Below are 20,892 nucleotides of genomic sequence, written 5' to 3'. Positions count from 1 at the left end.
GAGGGACATATGGAATTTGGCCAGGATACTAGCTCAGAACAGCCGACGTTTTACATAGATACTGTGTGATTCTAACAGAATCTCATCTGTTATGAATGATGTTCATAACTTTCTCTAATAGTTGGTCTGCTGTTAGGGTGGGAGGGGTACAACAACCCAAGTTGTTTGACTTGAGTCTGAATCAAGGCTTCTAACAAAGCCTGGTGTTGGTGCAGTGGTTAGGGCAGCGGCTTGGGATCCAAAAGGTCCTGAGTTCAAACCCCGTTGGGCCACTAAATTAATACACCAGGGGGTTGACTCAGCCTGTCATCCTTCCGAGGTCGGCGAAATGAGTACCAGTTTACTGGGCCGGTGTATACCCCGGTTAAAATAGGTGTACCATATCCCTGTGTCATAAGAGGCGACCAGGGTTGCATCAGGAAGGGCATCCGGCGTAAAACATGTGCCAAATCACTATGCAGATCATACGGATGATCCGCTGTGGCGACCCCTAACGGGAGCAGCCGAAAGAAGAAGAAGAAGAAGAAGAAGAAGAAGAAGAAGAAGAAGAAGAAGAAGAAGAAGATGATGATGATTGTGTGATTCCAACACACATCGGTACAACCATCTAAACATCTCTCCATAAGGTTGGCATACTTAGAACATTATTGGAAAACATAAGACTGAGAGTACATAGTTGGATCCTGCTCCATGATAGAACGTACCCAGATTGAATCGCTCAAAGGTTGTGCTATCACTGTGAGGAGATAATACATTAATTGTGCACCAAGTATGTTCACAAGAATCCCCCCCCCCAAAAAAAAAAATAACATGAGATCATTAAACTATAATTGGCTATAAGTTTTTTTTTTTTCCTCCATAAAAATGTAGAATTAATAATTGAGATTTAAAAACAAACAAACAAACCAAATGCAAAGCAGATTCTTTTGACTTGTCTCCTTTTGCTGCTTTCTTTAATTCTCCAGCCGCAGATTCCGAGCCACTCATGACACATGCACTTGTTTCATTCTGTTTGCACTTCCTGCTGGCTCGTGAAGTCATCTTTTGTTCTGAATAACTCGGTGTGCTGCTTTGTTCATCAGCAGGTTCTCTTCTGACGCGCACTTGCACGAGAACTCCCAGGATGCTTTCCGCGTATGTGGTATCTAGGTACAAATACCGAATTGGTGAATATTTAAATTGAGAAACAGTATAAAGAAAACGTTTAAAGTAAAACAAAACTTTGAAGATCACTATATTTGATCTTTGTTTTAATTTATCGGTCCTAAGGCTCACAGAGAAATAAATATTGTTACAGAGACATGAGATAACACCAGACTTGTCTTCAGACAAAGACAGCCAGTGACCTTGTGGAAAGTGACACAACTTCCTGGTGCATTGTGTGCCAGAAATGCCATTTTGACAAGTCTCGTTTCAGTTTGCACTCATTTTGGCAGTTATACTTCTCTCCTCACCCCCGCCCACCCCCTCTCCCGCCCCTCTCGCCCCCACTCCCCGATGGGTTGCTAACCTTCAGGGTTTGTCCGTGGCCTCTAAATGCTAAGCATCAGCAAAGGTCAGAATCAAATTGCCGGCCCAGCAGAGTCAGAGCGGACACTCCAACCACAATACCACTGAGTTTGGTAATATAATTATAGAATAATTACAGAATATGCTAGTAGATCAATATGTATTTTTTTGCACTTTAAATTCTAAAGTGAAACAATGCAACAATGCAAAAACAAACAAACAATGCATCGAAAGTTAACAACCAAAGCAGATTTTCCAGTAGTTTCATTGGAGGAAGCCTTATCAAGTGCAGAATTCGCCAAAATCGAAATGTGATGTCATGTGTTTCACAGCCAATCCGATTGGATGTGAAGTAGAAAAATAAATGAAAGGATTCAAAAACAAAATTGATCATTAAAAATGTGAAGTGGACAATTCAATAATGAGAGGACAAGTGTTTCTCAATTTTTGACATTTGGCTTTTGCTTCAATTGAAATTGACAAACGACTTAAAAACAGCTTTTGCATTTTACTATACTCATACAATGCAGGATAATTTATTATAAAATAAATATTTGCTTTTGAACAATATTTCATTTGAGGCCTACAAATCGTGGCTCCCAGGTCCACCATGGTTTGTAAACCAGAAATAAACACTAAAATAAACGAGGTAAGGTGACAAAAACATATGTCGAATTTGTCTGTTGTATTAAATTGTCCAAAGACCAACTAATGCAGCAGGTATCACGCAATCGTTAACCTCCACATTACAGGTGAAACAACCGACTTAACATGGCTTGCTTCACGATTGGCAATGCACAAGATGGTGGTTTGGCTTGAGTCTGAATATTCCTGGAATCGAACCCAAAATCAGACAGCTCAAAGACAAACCTGCTATCAGTTCATATTTCTCAATCTGTCTAATGTGAGCAGTGTTTTAACTGCAGAGGACCTTAATAGTTGAGTGGGTTAAAGCCTTGATGTACATCCTGCACTTGCAAGGGTGAGTTTAATTCCCATGGTTGTTCAGTGGCAATATCCCCACCATGTGACAAAGTTGAAACACGTCGAAGATTAATCCTAGCAATTGAGACATCCATGACTTATGAGCACCCCATTTCTCTATCAAGAGTGTAGGACTCAACCACCACACTGAAGAACTGGACACCATGAGTTGCCATGTTTGTGCTACGTAATTTATTATCTAATCTTTTCTTTCTTGTTTTTTTATATATACATGATCGAGGCTGGTGGAAGAGTGAGAGTAGAATGGAAGAGAACAAAATGGAAAGGGGGAAACAGCAACATCAGAGTATAAGTGACAGTGAGATGAAGGGGGTGGGGAGGAGGACACATGGAGTGAACAAGCTGCACTCAAGCTGAATGAAACACAGCAAGAAGTGGAAGGGGAAGGTTGAGAGGAAACAGTAAAGGAATGAAGCAATTGACAACTAACAATGGAAAAGAGGTGAGGCAGAGGGAGGAAAATCACAATAACTGGAAAAGTGGAATGCTTGGGAATGGGGTAATTTGGGGTAGAAGAGGTCATGAGTATGGATGGGAGATAGCATGAGATGGAGGTGAACAGCTTGGAGGGAAGAATGGGATTGAACAGGCTGGGGAAATTGGTTCCACAGGTGAGAGAAAAGAGGAAAAAAGGAGTGGAGGTGAGCAGTGAGCCTGGATTTTGGAAGTTTAATAATAAGTAAGAGGGTTAATAAGTAACAAAATAAGAGGGTTGCTGGCAGACTGTGTTCACCTGCAGAAACCTTGGAGGGACAGAGCCAAGAAAAAGCAGAGGGTAAAAGACAAAGAAGGAGGCGGTATAATACAAAGAGGCCAACAACCTGTCCGCGATGTGAAAGTAACAGACCTAGACACTCAGCTTTGTCGTGGGAGTTCTCAATTATTTTGAGGGCCTTACTTTCCTTGGCATCAAGAAGGGCAAGGTGCAAGGCAAGGGCACAATCCCAAAGGGAATAGCAGTACTCCATCAAGCTAAGAATAAAGGCCTTGTAGGTTGTCAAACGTTTAGACTGGTTAAGGAAAGACCTTGCACGATGAAGGATTCACAGTCAGTGGTTGACTTTGGAGGCCATCTTGGAAATATGGTCTGCCAAAGAAAGATCATGACTGATGGTGAGAACCCAAAGTTTGAGTGACTCAACCTCTTCAAGTGTTTGTTTTTTTAGGAAGCAGATGGGAGGTTTTTCCTGATGATCCTTTCAGAGAGACAGAGCGAGTGGGTGGGATTTGTGGAGGATGACATATTCCGAGTGTTGGACCAGCTCTGGATTCCATCAAGGTCTGCAGAGAGGGAAGAGGCTGCTGCCTTCCTGTCTGAAGGGTGGGAAATGGTACAGCAGAGGGTTGAATCATCATCAATGAGATAAGCAGGATTTTCCAGGGAAACAGAAAGATCATTGTTGAAGATGAGGAACAAGACTGGGCTCAAGACACCACCCGAGGGCACTCGTGCCTCGACAGGGAGAGGAGATAGGTTCTTCCAATATTCATTATTTTGTCACAGCAATTTATTTATCAAGCAGAATATATCAAATTATCATCAGATATAATAAATCACAATTTCACATGTAAGAATGATGTAGCATTTGGGTAGTATTTTATCCCGCTGATATATAGTATTTATGTAAAATAATGTAAACATAATTATTGTGTATATTATAGAATTTAACTTTTGAATTTAAACTTCAAAACTTGTTCCAATTTATACCACACACAATGTCCAAAGGGGCATTTGAGACGATGACAGCTCGAGTTGTGAAATTTAATATCATTTGCTTGGGGCAGGACTCAGGAGACGCTTCGACAGTTATAGAACAATAGTACGCACGGTCAAAATTACTTACACAAAAAGGTATTTTTAATACATCAATCTGTTCCGCATCTTCCTATAATATTGATATCTGGCTTACTTGAAGTGGATAGAAAGGGCATTTAAACAAGCAATAAAAACAGCAAAAAATGAAAATCCTACGTACTGGCCTGGATTTGTGGCAGGAGGTTTGCGGGAACTTCATTAGATGTGCCATATGGGACAATGTACAAATCTTTAACAGCCTGAGAGCTAGCTGAGATGACTCCGCAGCGCTGACGTTTGCTCAGATATGTGAATAAAGCAGAATAGCCTTCCTGCTCGTCTTCAGAGGCAGGGTGGAAGTGAATGATTGAAATCCCCTGCAGAGAGTGAGAGAGGAACAGCTTGAGGGCAAGCCCTGAGGTTGGACAAGGGACCGAGTCAACGACTATACATAGACTCACTTGGGGTCCCTCGAGTCTCATTAGTATCACAATGAAACTCAGAGAGCAGCAGGAAGCGACCCAAACCTGGATACTTGCCATGGGTAAGACTGCACATGGCATGTACATTTACATTGGATAAAGCATATGCATGAACAGGACATATGGAATATTGTGCCAAGGACAAGTGCATTGAAAGGATATTAACTATTAAAAGTCAGGGTGATCCCCCCACCCCCCCATCCCTCATCCCTGCCCCGAAAAAAAAAAAGCACTTAATTTCAGCATTTTAAGCATCTATCTTGGACAAGTATTTTTTTCTTTTGATAAATGGCTTTTTATTTAAAGAGGTGAAAATTCAAAGCATTAGGACAAGCTCATCACATGCACTTCATGTCAACGATAAAACTTTGTCAAGTGGTCATGAAAAGCTTGTCAAACAAAAACACATACATCTTTACCCCTGAGACCAAAATGATGCACCATGCTTTCAGGGGTTGTGTTGTTTGCTTTCAGCTTTTTATCAGCAAGACAAAAATAAAATTAAAATGAAAGACTGCCTCAATGAACTTATGTGCTCTATTATACAACATGAACTAGTGTAAAAGCCCGACGAAAATGACAGGTTGGAGTTATTTTATTAAGCTGGAAGATATGATGTTTCGGAGCAAGAAGCGTTATATTAAAACACGATGTATAAATGTGACCCTATTTTCTTTATATTCTGGGACGTTTCATTTTGACGGTACAGCCTCGTGAGCGTGCCAAAGTCTGAAGCCTCGGCCTAACGTCAGGTGTGTTTCTATCTTCTTTATTTATGAGACATCCTACAGATGTAATTGAGCACTCATTTTACTAGACGCACATTGCGTATCACGTGCAGTGAATCTCACCTCCCTGCACCTTGTATTTACTGGTATTTAAAAAAACAAAAAAAGCTTCTGTACACCGCCCTTGAGCTCAGTTTGCTCATCACCATCTACAATTCCAATAGAAGAGATGTAATTAATCCTTTATAGAAAATGTTTTTTGAGTTTTTTTATCTTCAAAAATCGACTGCAATGAACACACAGTTGCGTTAAAAGATTGGCCATTAAAAGCCTATTCAAATCATCCTCATAGGGGGCCAGCGCCAGACAAATACACAAATACAAAAGGAAGTAGATCGTTTCATTTCCACACGTGAAAAACTTATCCAAGTAATAATCATCCACTTGGCCTAAAATTAAAATAAAACATGTCATTATGGGTTGAGAGATATCTGTGGAATTCCTTAATTCAATGAACAACTGGATAATCAACAGGAAACTATCATCAAGGGTTCGACCCTTTAATCGGAGAATCTCTCCAAACAGCAACTTCACAACATTAGTTGAGGCAGAGAGACGTATGTGAGAAAGAGAGATACAGAATGAGAGAGAGAGGGGGATACAGAGAGAGGGAGAGAGAGAGAGAGGGGGTGGTACAGGGAGAGAGAGAGAGAGAGAGAGAGAGAGAGAGAGAGAGAGAGAGAGAGAGAGAGAGAGAGAGAGAGAGAGAGAGAGAGAGAGAGAGAGAGAGAGAGAGAGAGAGAGAGAGAGGGAGAGAGAGAGAGAGGGGGTACAGGGAGAGGGAGAGAGAGAGAGAGGGGTACAGGGAGGGAGAGAGAGAGAGAGGGAGGGAGAGAGAGAGAGAGGGGGTACAGGGAGGGAGAGAGAGAGGGAGTGGGTACAGGGAGGGAGAGAGAGAGGGGTACAGGAGAGAGAGAGAGAGAGAGAGAGAGAGAGAGAGAGAGAGAGAGAGAGAGAGAGAGAGAGAGAGAGAGAGAGAGAGAGAGAGTACAGGGAGAGAGAGAGAGGGGGGTACAGGGAGAGAGAGAGGGGGTACAGGGAGAGACAGAGAGGGGTACAGGGAGGGAGAGAGAGAGAGAGAGAGAGAGAGAGAGAGAGAGAGAGAGAGAGAGAGAGAGAGAGAGAGAGAGAGAGAGAGAGAGAGAGAGAGAGAGAGAGAGAGGTAGAAGAGAGAGGGGTACAGGGAGTAAGAATATGGTTGATAAAGCAATAATAATCATGCATATACTTAATTACTTTTCCTATAAAATCAATAATTACATCATCAACTCTTTCAATCAATCATGGCAAAACATCAAAACAATGGATATAAATTGTCATTATTTTTAACAATATCATGAGGAAGGAAATAGAATTTCTTACTGATTATATGCACATTTATTGAGGAGTCGAAGAAAACGTTTAATGTTTATTGGACTGTTAGGAATGTTTCTTTCCAAAACATTGTGAACTCCACATGTTAGTACATAGTGAAAACCAGAATGGCACTCGGTGGAGTACATACCTCTGCCAGGCTGAACGGATTACGTTTTGTGTCCCACTGATAGGCCTGATCAGGATACAGACCTGAACCAAAATCTAATCAGCTTGTTCTCATCACCTATCCAACACATCCACAAAGGTTCATCCAAATCCGTTGATCACTTTTTGAAATTCCATGCTTTATATGGTTTTTTGACATATCTCTCAAAGGTGAAGAATCACTTAAAACATTCTCTTGTCCAGATCCAGATCTTCACCAAAAACAAATCAGTTGGTCCTTTTCACACACCCAACCTGTCCATCAAGTTTTGACATAACCTGTCCATAACTTTTTGAGATATCCTGCTCACAGACAAACAAACAGACAGACAGACAAATAGTGGTAAAAAAATATATAACCTCCGTCCACCTACAGTGGCAGAGGTAATAATGTTGTAATCGCCGTTAACACCATGCACTCCATTTGATCGTAAGAACTGTATCACATTCATTTGCAATGAAACGATAATGTTGATGCCTCATAGAGAATCTCCTGTAGTCACATACTTGCTCGTCAAATTAGTTAGCAAACTGCATTTAAGAATAGGCCTCAAAGAAAATTTGTACAAACATAGTTCAAACTGACAAAACGAAGGCAAGAAGAGGTTCTTGACAGAGATAAATAATATTTTCTTTAATTATTATTATTATTATTATTATTATTATTATTATTATTATTATTATTATTCCATCACGTCACTCTTGCCTTTGTTGCCACAGTCTTCACTTTCTCCAGGTAATCCCAAACGATGTGTGGAGATATTCTTCCTCCGATTAAGATGGAGTCCGGTAAATCCTGCAACAATAAATAACACCCAAAATACATGGTGGCGACAGCTTTGAAGATGGAAGCACAAGGTTTTGACTGTTCCCTCACACGCGATGATGCACTGTTAAATTAAAAGGTATTTCTGAAGTCACATTAAAAGCAGTAAGGCACAGAGCCTGATAGACTTGGAATAAATAACCAGAATCGCAGACATACATAAGCGATTGCAAATTTCTCCTCAGCTTGCTCTGCTCTCATCAAGAAACATAACGGAACAACAACAGGATGATGCAAAATCTGTGTCATCGCAGTCCTAAACTAGAAGAGCACTCAGTAGAGCGCAATGTCTGATCAACGAGAACATTTCGGGACTAATACATTATTAACTATCATGCTATACAGTACTATATAGTTTTTGGCCCGATCTCTCAATGGTGAATTAACTTTAAAGATTAAAAAAAAAAAATCTCGTATAGAGATCCTGATAGAGATCTTCACAAAAAACGAAGCAATTCGTCCTTGCGACACATCCAACAAGTCCACCATGTTTCATCTGAATCCGTCCATAACTTTTTGAGATATTGTGCTATTTATCGTTTTTTGCCCAATCTCTCAAAGGTAAAGAATCACTTTAAAAATGCTAGTAGCTGGATCCGGGTCTGAATCGTCAACAAAATCTAATCAGTTTGTCCGTGTCGCACACCCAACCTCTCCACAAAATTTCATCTGGATGCGTCCACAACTTTTTGAGATATCCTGCACACAAACAAACCGACAAACAAACAAATAAGAAGTCATCGTGCAGAGCACTATACTTGCAAAATCCATAAAACAAAATTGACCTCAAAAATAATTGACTGGTTCAATTCAATGACCAAATATGCAACTCCTCTTCAAATTTCAAGTCAATCGGAGGAAAATTGAGGATTTTAGAAACACCACCTTAGTTGTTGACCTTGGGACTATGTTGACCATTTGGTCAATATTGACCTCAAAAATAATTGGCTGGTTTAATTAATTGACCTGAAATACAAATCCTCTTCAAATTTCAAGTCAATCAGAGGAAAATTGAGGATTTTAGAAATCTCACATAAGTTGTCGACCTTTGGCCTATGTTGACATTTTGACCTCAAAAACAATAGTCTTCTTCCTTATGACAAACTCTACCATGTAGTGAAGTTTAGTGAAGATCTGTTTAAAATTGGGACCTGTAGGCGACAAACAGACAAACAGACAGACAAACAGATAGAATAACAAACTCGACTGACCAATATACTTGAAAAATCTTCCATTTTGCAAGTAACAAGAGGAAGACGTGATGTAGAGCATGATACTTGCAAAATCCATGAAACAAATTTGACCTCAAACATAATTGGTGGTTAATTCAATGACCAAATATGAAACTCCTCTTCAAATTTCAAGTCAATCGGATGAAGATTGAGGACTTTAGAAATACCACCTTAGTTGTTGACCTTGGGCCTATGTTGACCTGTTGGTTGATGTTGACCTCCAAAATAATTGGCGACTTGAATTCAGTGACCTGAAATATAAATCTTCTTCAAATTTCAAGTGAATCGGATGAAAATTGAGGATTTTAGAAATACCACCTTAGTTGTTGACCTTGGGTTTACATTGACCTTTTTGACCTTTTGACCTCAAAAACAGTAGCCTTCTTCCTTATGTCAAAGTCTACCAGGTGGTGAAGTTTTGTGAAGATCGGTTTAAAATTGTGACCTGTAGGTGACAAACAGACAGAGAGACAAACCCAAACGCATACCCCTCTCCTTCGGTGTGGTGAGGGTAAAAATGCTGGGTGGGGTGATGTCGTTATTGTAACCTTTGATCTTACCTTTTTGGCATCAACAGAGATAATTTAAACACTCAATCCAGCACATATTTTGAAATAAAAAAATTAAAATAATTTCATTAAAGTGAATCCCATGAACTATGCATGTTCCTTTCAACACCATCACTAATCTCTCGAAGTATCCAATGAAGGTCAACCGTCCCATCACTCATGTTCCCATATAATGCTAATCCAATCTCCCATTTTATTTAACTTATGCTCATCCCCCCATAAGGTTATTGCTACTGAACTCACACTTGGACACAAATTTATGAGTGTCCCACGTGGGTTCCAAACCTTCTCTGATTTCCTCTTCCCGACTGGGATCCCACAGAAAACCCAGCCGTGTTCGCCACGTTTGTTCCTCCTCCCGCTCTCTGCACACAGTCGTCCCGTGCAGCCTTCCTCACACCACTTACACACACGAGCAGTCTTGAAGCCTTTCTCACACCCAATCTTACACCGCTTGAGCCCTGTAGCACACCGTTACCCTCCCCACCCCCCACACACTGGTTCCTGTGGGACCGGCGTCGAAACAAAACTCATTAACAATTTTTAAATTTCCAATCGTCCACACACAGGTGGCTTGCATTCACCCTGCATCATGCTTTGCACTCCGCAAAACCAAAATGAGTGAACTTTTTCAATATTCTGCACTCGGGCGGTTCCCAGCATGGATCGGTTTCAACCTATGTCACGCCGTGCCTCACACGCCGGCTGTGGATGCAAAATTTAGCAACATGTGAAGCAAAGGAGCCAGCCCAGAGGGGAGAGCAGAACTCCACTAAGCTACGGATGAAGGTCTTGTGGGTGGATAGGAGTTCAGGTGTGCCAAGGAAGGACTTCTTGTACGACGGAAGGTGTCCAGTCGGTGAATAGCTTTGGAGGCCGACTTTGAAATGTGGTTTCCCCAAGAAAAATCATGGCTAATATTGTGATCCAGGAATTTGAACGAGTCACTGAATTTCTTCATGAGGATTTTAAAGAAAGCAGATCGGAGGGTTTTCCAGATTGTCATTTTGGAGAGACAGTGAGAGTTTGAGATTTGTCTGGCTGGATTGAAAGACATATTCCAAGTGTTTGACCACCTTTCAATCCTTTTAACGTCTCCAGAGAGATGTCCAGTCTTGTGGGTCTCAATGGTCTGAGGAGGCTTCAAGTCTTAAGGTTCTAGAGAGTCTTAGGTGTCGATAGGGTCTCAAGGGTTATAAATGTACAGAGGGGTCTAGAGAAAGGAAATATTTAACAGTATCTAGAGGGTCTTAAAGGGTCTTCAAAGGACTAAGGGGTCTCAGCAGTCTAAAGGATCGAAAGATTTAAAAGGTAGTTCAAATAGTACATAATTAATAGACTATGTATATTCAGGGTGCAGTACATAATTAAGAGACATATACCGAGGCTTCACGGATGGACAGACGGAATGTGTTTTTAGCATATATATATATATATATATATATATATATATATATATATATATATATATATATATATATATATATATATATATATATATATAAAAATATATATAAAAAATATATATATATATATATATATATAAACATACATATAGTTTTATATACCATATATATATAAACATACATATATATATATACATATATATATATATATATACCATATATATATATATATATATATATATATATATATATATATATATACATATACATATACATACATATACGAGGTGTGTTCAAAAAGTATCCAACCTTAATTTTTCGTGTGTAAACAAATTAAGCTAGGGAGGCAGGTTTGGTGCAGGTATGTAGGCGATCCTAATTCGTATGCGTGAATATTTTCCCGCCTGCAGAAGCTGTTAGTCGCCGACAGACCGCCGATGAGTGAGGAAGTGTAAGTGAGCGCCATCGGATTTTTGTTTTTGACAAAATGACGGAAAAACTTGAACAACGCTACTGCATCAAATTTTGTGTAAAGCTTGGCGATTCCCAAGTGGAAACGATCCGCAAGATTCAACAGGCCTTCGGGAACGAAGCAATGGGCACCACACAGATAAAAGAGTGGTACAACTGTTTCAAAGATGGTTGTACATCAGTGGAAAGTGAAGCACGTTCTGGTAGGCCCTGAACATCCCGAAATGAGATCGTCATTGACCAAGTGAGGACCCTGCTGATGCAGGATCATCGAATCACGATCAGAGAACTTGCAGACGAGGTGGGCGTCAGCATTGGATCCATTCATTCCATTGTGACTGAGGATTTGGGCTTAAGGAGAATCTCAGCGAAGTTCGTGCCAAAGCTGCTAACGATCGAGCAGAAGCAACTCCATTTGGAGATCGCACAGGACATGATGGAGACTGTGAACAGCGATCCCAACTTCTTCAACACAGTGATCACTGGCGATGAGACCACAGTGACCCGTCATTTTGTCAAAAACGAAAATCTGATGGCGCTCACTTACACTTCCTCACTCGTCGGCGGTCTGTTGGCGACTGACAGCTTCTGCAGGTGGGGACAATATTCACGCATACGGATTAGGATCGCCTACATACGTGCACCAAACCACACCTCCCTAGCTTCATTTGTTTATGCACGAAAAATTAAGGTTGGATACTTTTTGAACACACCTCGTATACCATAATTATATATACATATATATATATATATATATATATATATATATATATATATATATATATATACATATATATGTTACATATATATGTTACATACTTTCGAACACACACATGCAGGGTTTGCCAAGTAGGTGTGTAAAATATCGGCCATTATAAAGGTTTCAGTGTTATTGTGAGAAAGTCTTGAGGCTATCTTGAAGATTCAATAGCTCAGTGGGCTGTCGCTGTATTAACAATGAGGTCCGTGGGTTTGAGTCAGGATTTTTTCACATGAGCCCCATTTTTTTCTGATTATTCAATTATAATATATATATATATATATATATATATATATATATATATATATATATATATATATATAATATTGGACTATTGGACACAATCCTGGACGGGTCACCACTCCAACACAGTATACCAGCAGGCTGGCACTCATTTTGCCGACCTCAGAAGGATGACAGGCAGTCAACCCCACCTGGTATTAATTCAACAGCTGAGTGGGATTTTAACTCAGAATCCTAGGATCCCAAGCCCACCACCCGAACCATTAAGCCAACACCAGGCATACACCTATACAGTACTGTACTAAATATTTATTAGTAAGTCTGTGGTGGAAATAACTTTACATGTTCGATGCACACATACATATGAATAACGTTGGCACATGTTGAGATAAAATCTCATTCCGAAAATTCTTTCAATGCCCTTTGTAATTGATTCGAACATTCCACAGAACAGCCGTGGCAGTGCAATTATCTTTTAACAAAAGGTATTGAGTGGTTGTAAAAAAAATAAAAAAATAAAGTAACTGCATTTTTAATGTCTGAAGCAGTCATGCAAAAAGAGGGTTTCTCGACCATATTGTACATTTCCATACTGCAGGAGCAAGCAAGCCTCCCTCGATCACAAACACACATCATTACTCTTCTACCAGCAAATCTTTCCCCAATCAGCCCTTTCTTTCCTCATGTCATGCCCCAGGGGGGACCGGGATGCAACTCAATAGTCCTAAACCTTACACGTTCACAACAACAAAAAAAAACGTGTTTAAATACAGACTTAAAACATACTTTCATAAAAGCAGAAAGCAGGCTGAGTTGTCTACTTATTACAAACGCAAAGTCAAAGAGTCAACGACAACAAAACGTTATCGATGCACTTCGTTGATAAAAATCCCCTATCCGAGTGGCATATAAAAGAAAATCCCATCGGAAATCCCTGGGGGATGTAAAACTCGGTGTCCAAAGGGTCACATCAGTCCAACCCCAGGTTTGTAACATCACTATAGGCTGTAATAAATAATAATGTTTAAAAAAAAATGCAAAATACTTTGTTCATAGAAATACTTTTTAAAAAAGCAGATTGCAAAGCTATTTTCACAGATATGATCGAAGAAGGCTGATTTGAGGATGGGGATGCAAAGGGGGGAAAGGGGCAATGGAGGCTGGATGGGGAGGGTTAAAAAAATTTTTTAACCACATAACATCATGACCTGATGAAAGCGGAACAGAGGGCTGATACTCTCGGTCCCCCACATTTTGGGTGGTATGGGGAATATATCTGCGTAATATGTAAGCTATTTAGTAACGTAACAAGAAAGTTCAACAGTTTTTGAAATATCACAATACACAAACCAAGTTACATATATGGTTGCCATGGGAAAATAATTCAGCCAATCACCTCCGTGATCTAATCAGGTTGAGATAATGTCATGAGGAATAGATTTCTGCAATATGAAAGCGAAATGTTCATCAGTTTTTCGAAATATCATGTAGACAATAGTACATGGACAGATGATCGGTCGGTCGGTTGGACGGAGCTCAATTTGACGTCCCCAGTCTCAGACCTTGTCGGAGGGGTGGGTGACAAAAATGAATTTGTAAATTGACCATTTGAAAGAGGAGACCATCACATTGACAAACACATCATGGACAAATTGCCTGATTGGTTTATTGTTTGCATCCATGGCCTCCTGCCCCATGTTTTGAATCCTATGTACCATGTGAATGTACAAGGCACATGTTGTGTGATCGTCATTGATTTTCATCCCATAGTATTGTAAGCTACTCCATGATCCTGTCTGAAAAGTGGACAAAAATTTTCCAATAGAAAAAGTTGCACGAACAAAATTAAAGGCTCCATCTTTGAGAGTCGACGACAATGCTTCAGTTTTGATTAAACCATTCAAACTGCCCATTACGGTGTTATAAGCAACTAATACGATTAGACACAAAAGACCCTTTCCTCAATTGACAGTCTGAACAATAGGAAAGAAAAAGAGATCCAGTATGCTTCGACATTTCTATAATATGGAAACCAAGAAGCTGGTCGCAGCAACAGTGCAATAAATACAAGAAATTATGTGGTATAGCTCCTCCATGAGCCTCGACGTTGTATATAAAAGGTGTTTTGTAAAGGGCAGTACATTTCATGGAGTGTTACGGTGCAACTCACAACATTGCCTTACCTCTGTGAGGTTGTCAAATAATCCTGTAACAGGGTACGCCTTCACAACTACCTTTGCCACGTTAGGTAGGCACAAAAATCCCTTCCAGATGTATCCACAGCCATGTTTCGCACCGAGAATCTCACTAGAGATACAAAAGAAGAGAGTTAGCCACTCGAAGTCAAGCCGAGTGCTTGTGGTGGCACACACAGAAAAGCAGCCATAATTTTAACCAACAGAGCCGACACTTTTTGATTCTATCTCCAGAGCCTCTGGGCTACCCTTAATGAAATGGCCGCTTTATCTACTTTTATCCCGTTTGCCAGAATGAAAGTCATTCCAAGTCCATAAAGAATGGAGAAGCGATATCTGTCAACCAGGCTTCTTTTTTGATGACAGTGTTGGTAGTTTAAGAAATGAATGCCATAAGTGAGGGTTTCCTCTTGGATAAAATACAGTGACAAATCATATGGCGTCATATACGTCAGAAAAATTGCCCATGGCTGCTCATTACATGAAAAACCAAGTCGTGATTTATGTTCGAGCTAAAGTGTGTCAGTTCTGTGGGATGATGTTTGGTTAGATAGCTTGGGTCGTGTGTCAGTGGTTTGTAATATAATACCTGGGATGCTGTTCTTTGGCCTGAAGTACAATGGCATCCTTGCTCAAGCCCCCTTGGGTGGCTTCAGGGCAGGAGTCATCATTTGTTTTCTCTTCACTCCTGTCTGTTCCCTCCAACTGATTGTCTCCCATTCCATCTGTTTGACAAGGCACTGACCCTGGCAAGGCTTCAAATCCGACACCCGTTCCTTCAGCTTTACTGGGCTGTGGCTGTGGGACAGGCCAAGGAGAGCCGGGGAAGGCCTTCTCATGACCACACTCTTGAGGCGATGTTCTACATGAGCAATCCGAATGCTCTGAAGGTTGTTCGTCAGAGACCTTTGATGTAGTGCCATCACAATCGTTGTCATGCTCAAACGATCCCTCTTGGCCTCCCGTCACCTCCATCTTATTCTTGCCTGAGCGTTCCTTACCTGGAGGAATCGGGGGTCATCAAGAAATATGGTATAATCTTCGCTGATGTAAAAAGTTACATTACATTGAAATACAAATGGAGAAATAATGCATGAGTTGCAATCTGATGGAAAATTGTGATAAAGCACCTTTTTATGTAAATTACAGTGTAGCTTCAAATGATGTGGGTAACTGCCATTTTGGAATAGAAAATTGGCTTGCCTATTTCACCTGATGGGTCCAATCAACAAAACAAGGTCACACCAAACTCGAAGTACAAGATTCCACCTTCTTGTCTTACACAAATATCACTTGACCACCTGAAAGTGGTTATGTGACCTTTAATTTGTTTTCATGAAATGTAAAAGAAACGATTTAATCATATTTGATTTTCATACACATTATTATTCTTCATTCGTCGGACAGGAATGATTTGAGGTAGCTGACTGTACTCTCATAACTCTTGCCAACTCTGGCTTTGGTTCCCAGCCCGATAAACTGCCGGACTGGTGATTCATAGCGAGGGCGCTGGATCAACGAGGACCACTGTCCTATAGAGGGAACTTTAAGCCGAGCTGTCTCATTTGAATTGATAGAATTTACTTGTGGACATTAAAGATGCCACAATACCTTTTGAAAGGAGGTCATTGTATGATGGTACCTTGACCAAATTTAGAATTCCTAACCAAATATACAGTGGTCACTGCATCAGCAATGTCGTTGCACCCTCCCCTCAACTCCCCTTACTTCCCTCCAGAAAATCATAATCATCATGATTAATTTGTCATAATCTTCATAGAGCATCAGTGCTGCTGAAGCAGTCCTTTGGCAGGGTTTATGGATAGGGTTACACTGGGAGGTTTGCCATTGCCTTCCCTGCAGTCAGTGCAGGAATTTGTAATTTGTTCAGGGTGCTGCCAATAGCTCGCATATTCTTCACAAAGGACACCATGGGATCTTTAACATCCATCAACTAATGCTGGCAAACGGGACACCCAGTTTGTCATCCATCCGAGGGACAGCATGAAAGTATGTGAGACACCAGGATGACAGCTTACAGCTGGGTCAGGATTCGAACCCAGGGGAGCCAACTCAGAGGTGACTGTGCACACCTCTGGACGATCCTGCCAGCCCAACCAGATAATGAATTCAACACAAAGATTTCCTTCTTACACCTTGGCTTTTCACATATTTTAATTTATTCCCAACCACTTTACTTCATTCCCACCTGATCATCATATTTTCCTCATAACCTTTCAGCTGTCACATCACATCTCCTATAGCCTTCTAATCCTCCCCCTCTCCCTCACCACTCGCACGCACTCACACATACGACACACCCTCCTCCCCAACATTTTTATCCCTCTCTCATACATTTCTTCTATTCTCATATTTTCTCTTCCTTCCTCCAATTTACCTTCATCCCATCCAATGTCATCCTTATTCCACTCTCTCTCCTTCTCAAACAGCCTCTTTCTCAGTTCACACATGATTCATTTGATGGGTGTTTGAATCATGTATGAAATCAAATTTTTTTTTATTTTTTTTTCTTGAATGAGAATGCAAATGTGAGCAGAAAATGAGGAGATGGTTCACACGAATTGAAGAGAAGGAGGAAAATACAGTGACACATCCAGCTTTATTATTTACTTATTTATCATCTCAAACGATATATTCGTATCGGACTCGAGGATCGAGACTCCAGGACTGTGGAGCATTCAGCAGGAGACCGTTAATAGGTGTTTATAATCGGAACAGTAAATCTTGCTTTCATTAACCCAATTTCCAGGAGATCATGTCAAATGAGAGGCTGTCTCCAAAGTAAGGTTAATGAGGGAGATTGGAATGCAAGGCCTTGGGGTGATTGCAATTTGAAGCAGCATGTATAGGTGTAATTGTCTCAGCTGTGTGTCGGCAATGCTACCTTTGTGAAGCTTTTCGGTAAGTGGCATTTCTGAAGCACTTAGGGAATCCTGCAGGAAACAATAAAAGGATCATGAATCTTTCAAGGCTCCGTCAAAGCCCAAGCCATGTTTGTGAAAAGCTTTTGTTTTTGCCCCCAGATGAAACGCATTCATCTTTCTTTGGAAATAAATTGGAAACATCTTAATCTTTATCTCACCTTACCTGCAAATCGACTAGTGATGCTGGCTCTCCAATCTCCACCAGCCCTTTGTGGGTTATTTTTGCAGTAGGTCTGTGTTCTTTCAGCTGCTGCTCCTTTTCTATGAGTTCGATCATCTGAAAATGGAGTTTTTGAAGCATCCTCAGACATCAGAGCAGCCATGCCTCATTGTGGAAGGGAAATGAGCATTTTTATTTTTTTACAGACAAAGTAGAACTTATCAATGGAAAAAAAAATTTAAAAGAAAAAAAATAGAACACCAGGTTTGCTCACGTGTTCGTTTTCCCGTTTTCTCCAGCCCGCCAGTTCTGGTGATGCGAGCTGCTCTGGGGTGGCATTCACTAGTTCACTTGGAGAAATGTCACGAGTGAGAACCCGATGAGACAAGCCCTGCACCACGGAAGGGGAACATGCCATTCAGAATAACACAACTGATTAGTGCCAAATATACCTTAGTGATTCCAAACTCGGGAGTAGGCCTATTGGAGTTCTGTTCGAGCTTGTTATAGCCAGAGTTACCACATTGAAATTAAACGAGTGATGCAGGTGATTATAGTGAGATTACAGGTGAATCAAACTAAAGACTTCAAAAGCCCGAGAATTTACACGAAGGTAGTCAAATTAATATACCTTAAGTAATGTACATGTCTGGGTGTATCGCAGAACACTCATGTCAATCAAATGGAAAATGTCACAAGAAAAAAAACCCCCCACAATGTCTGGGAGGTAATGTATAGGGCAGGTGTGCAGACATGTGACATTGTTTGTCCTTTTAAAATTCATTGCATAGGAATCCAAGGTGCATAAAAAGTATATAAAAACAACTCAATTTTAGTGTAAATGAAATTGGGGTGGCGTGGTGGGGGAAGAGGATGGGCAAAGAGGGGTGGCGTGGTGGGAGGGGGGGGGGTGACCAATCTTAGCTCGGCCGAGAGGCATTACAATGCAGCGTGAATCCCCATCTATATGGCAGAGGGCTTGTCATGTGTGTTTTTGACAAAACGAGACAGACACGAATAATGGAGTTGGAATTACCACTTGACTGTCGATATTAAAAGGGTGGTGAAGCGATGGTGTGTAAAATGAGCAGTACATTTTCCTTTTGATCCACATCCCGTATGGCGGCGTTCTTGGGATCAACGATCAAGACTGACCTTTTGGCATCAGACAATTGGGTCTCGCAATGTTCTTGAACCAGTACCAAAAGATGATTACAAATTGAGTGGTTATTTAAAGCTATTGTACAGGGCTGGTTGGATAGCCTAGAGGAGTGTGCACTCACCTCTTAGCTGTCTAGCCTGGGTTTCTTGAATACTGGACACAATGAGCTAACACATCACGTATCTTAGGGCCGTTGCTGGGTTTCATGTCCTTTGAGTTTGTGTTTGTGTTTGTGTGTATGCAGGGCCAATACTGATGGTGCACATCACCCTGGTATTTTGCAGGCAGATGGAGATTGAGCTCGATGACCGACTGTTTAATTTCCCAGAATTAGGCAAACTATCACCAGTGACCTGAACAAATTATAAATTCCGGTCACTTTCAGTCGTACCTCAGGCCTGGAATGCCAGTTAGTGAACGACTTGGTTCAAAAACGTTCCTCGACGCACCCCACAAGAAGGTGCCGATAAATGCGGCTGTTAAAAATTACTAGTTGTAATCGTACTTAAAACTATTGAAGAGGTATTCCTGTTTTAAATCAGTTCGATTTTCACAAATTGGCTTCACATATATCAAGATACGTCTTCGGTTTTTATCTCGGAAGACATGACATGGTATTTCCCTCGGCATACTGACTGTGCTGTGCTGAACAATAATAACTCGATATCTGCGATCACAAAGCAATTGCCAAAGGTAAACCTCCCAGCGATCCAATGATGGCTATTATTATTTCATAATATTATTTTCAAACTAGCAGATATCCTTGACCTTCAACATTTAGGGACAGAGTGTAAATTAAGAAAAAGTGTCTCCATCTACAATCTATCCATATAACTCAACATCATTAAAATTGGAGGGAAATTATTAAAGTTACAATCAAAAAGGTGTTTTTTCTTAAATATGTCACAATCCCCAAAAAGTATGTCAAGGACACTAATCAAATATCAGGTGCACAATTTCAGTGGAGATACGCAATTATAATAGAATAACATGGAAAGCCAAGTGGTCTTTGAGATTCCGCATTGGAAAATTGACCGATAACAAAAAAAAAAGTGTTTTTTTTTCAGACCGCCATTTGACTTTGACCTTTAACCCAGAGGGGTATGATGTAAATTATGCATTAATGTGCCTTGCTGTAGCCTATCTAGAGAGAGCACTTTCGTTCTAATTTGACAAACCTTAGTCGACTAATGCTGAGAAATGTATAAATGCCGATAATTAGGTCATGCCCTTAAAATTTAGTCAAGGTCAAAAAAATTAAGTCAACCCCACATACTTTTTATTCCCAATATTGATGCAAAAATTAATTCTGAAAGTCCCAGCTGGATCTGATATACAGCTCAAATATTGGCAGAAACAAAAACAACCTAAATGGTCGTTTAGTACCCCTACGGGTCGAAGAAACTGTGGGGTACAATTAAAGATTGGGGGCACTAATTGTCTAAACATCCCCTACATCAGTTATCAGCCTTTCCCTATCATATAGAGGGAGCCTTAATTACAAGAATTAGAACAACAACCAGAAAATTCATTTTTAAAGCAACAAAAGAATTGGCCTTGAAAATTTGTTGCCGAATTATTCTCTCCAGGTTACTTTGGATAGTTTTGGGAAGATGACATTTTATAGAGAAAAATCATTCGGTGTGTGGCGCCACCACATCGGGCAGGGGCAGCAATATCTACTCCCACATGAGAAATCTGCTCTCTCCAGTGAACCTTAAATCCAATAATTCAACAAGCGAAATTAAAAGCATACACCATCATGAACAATGTTAACTGCCCGATGATGATCAAAATAGAAAGACACAGAAGTGTCATTAGCA

General features: G+C 40.5%; 1 protein-coding gene across 2 annotated transcripts in view; it reads right to left on the bottom strand.

The window, feature by feature from the left end:
* The window catches only part of LOC147020403 (uncharacterized), a 112,046-nt gene that overhangs the window by 2,923 nt on the left and 88,231 nt on the right, over window positions 1–20,892 (bottom strand). For both annotated transcript variants that reach the window (XM_085895724.1, XM_085895725.1), the window contains exons 10-17: window positions 18,182–18,298; window positions 17,911–18,024; window positions 17,708–17,756; window positions 15,392–15,803; window positions 14,791–14,914; window positions 7,807–7,896; window positions 4,491–4,686; window positions 907–1,145 (exon numbers count right to left, since the gene is read on the bottom strand). In XM_085895724.1, the coding sequence (XP_085751850.1) occupies window positions 907–1,145; window positions 4,491–4,686; window positions 7,807–7,896; window positions 14,791–14,914; window positions 15,392–15,803; window positions 17,708–17,756; window positions 17,911–18,024; window positions 18,182–18,298 (1,341 nt within the window). The remainder of the gene's footprint in view (window positions 1–906; window positions 1,146–4,490; window positions 4,687–7,806; window positions 7,897–14,790; window positions 14,915–15,391; window positions 15,804–17,707; window positions 17,757–17,910; window positions 18,025–18,181; window positions 18,299–20,892) is intronic.

Source organism: Eptatretus burgeri, chromosome 9 (assembly GCF_056783735.1).
Source record: "Eptatretus burgeri isolate ZD-2024b chromosome 9, Ebu_testis_v1, whole genome shotgun sequence".
NCBI lineage: Eukaryota > Metazoa > Chordata > Myxini > Myxiniformes > Myxinidae > Eptatretus > Eptatretus burgeri.
Note: the sequence above shows the minus strand (reverse complement) of the source record. Positions and strands in the feature narration are given on the sequence as shown.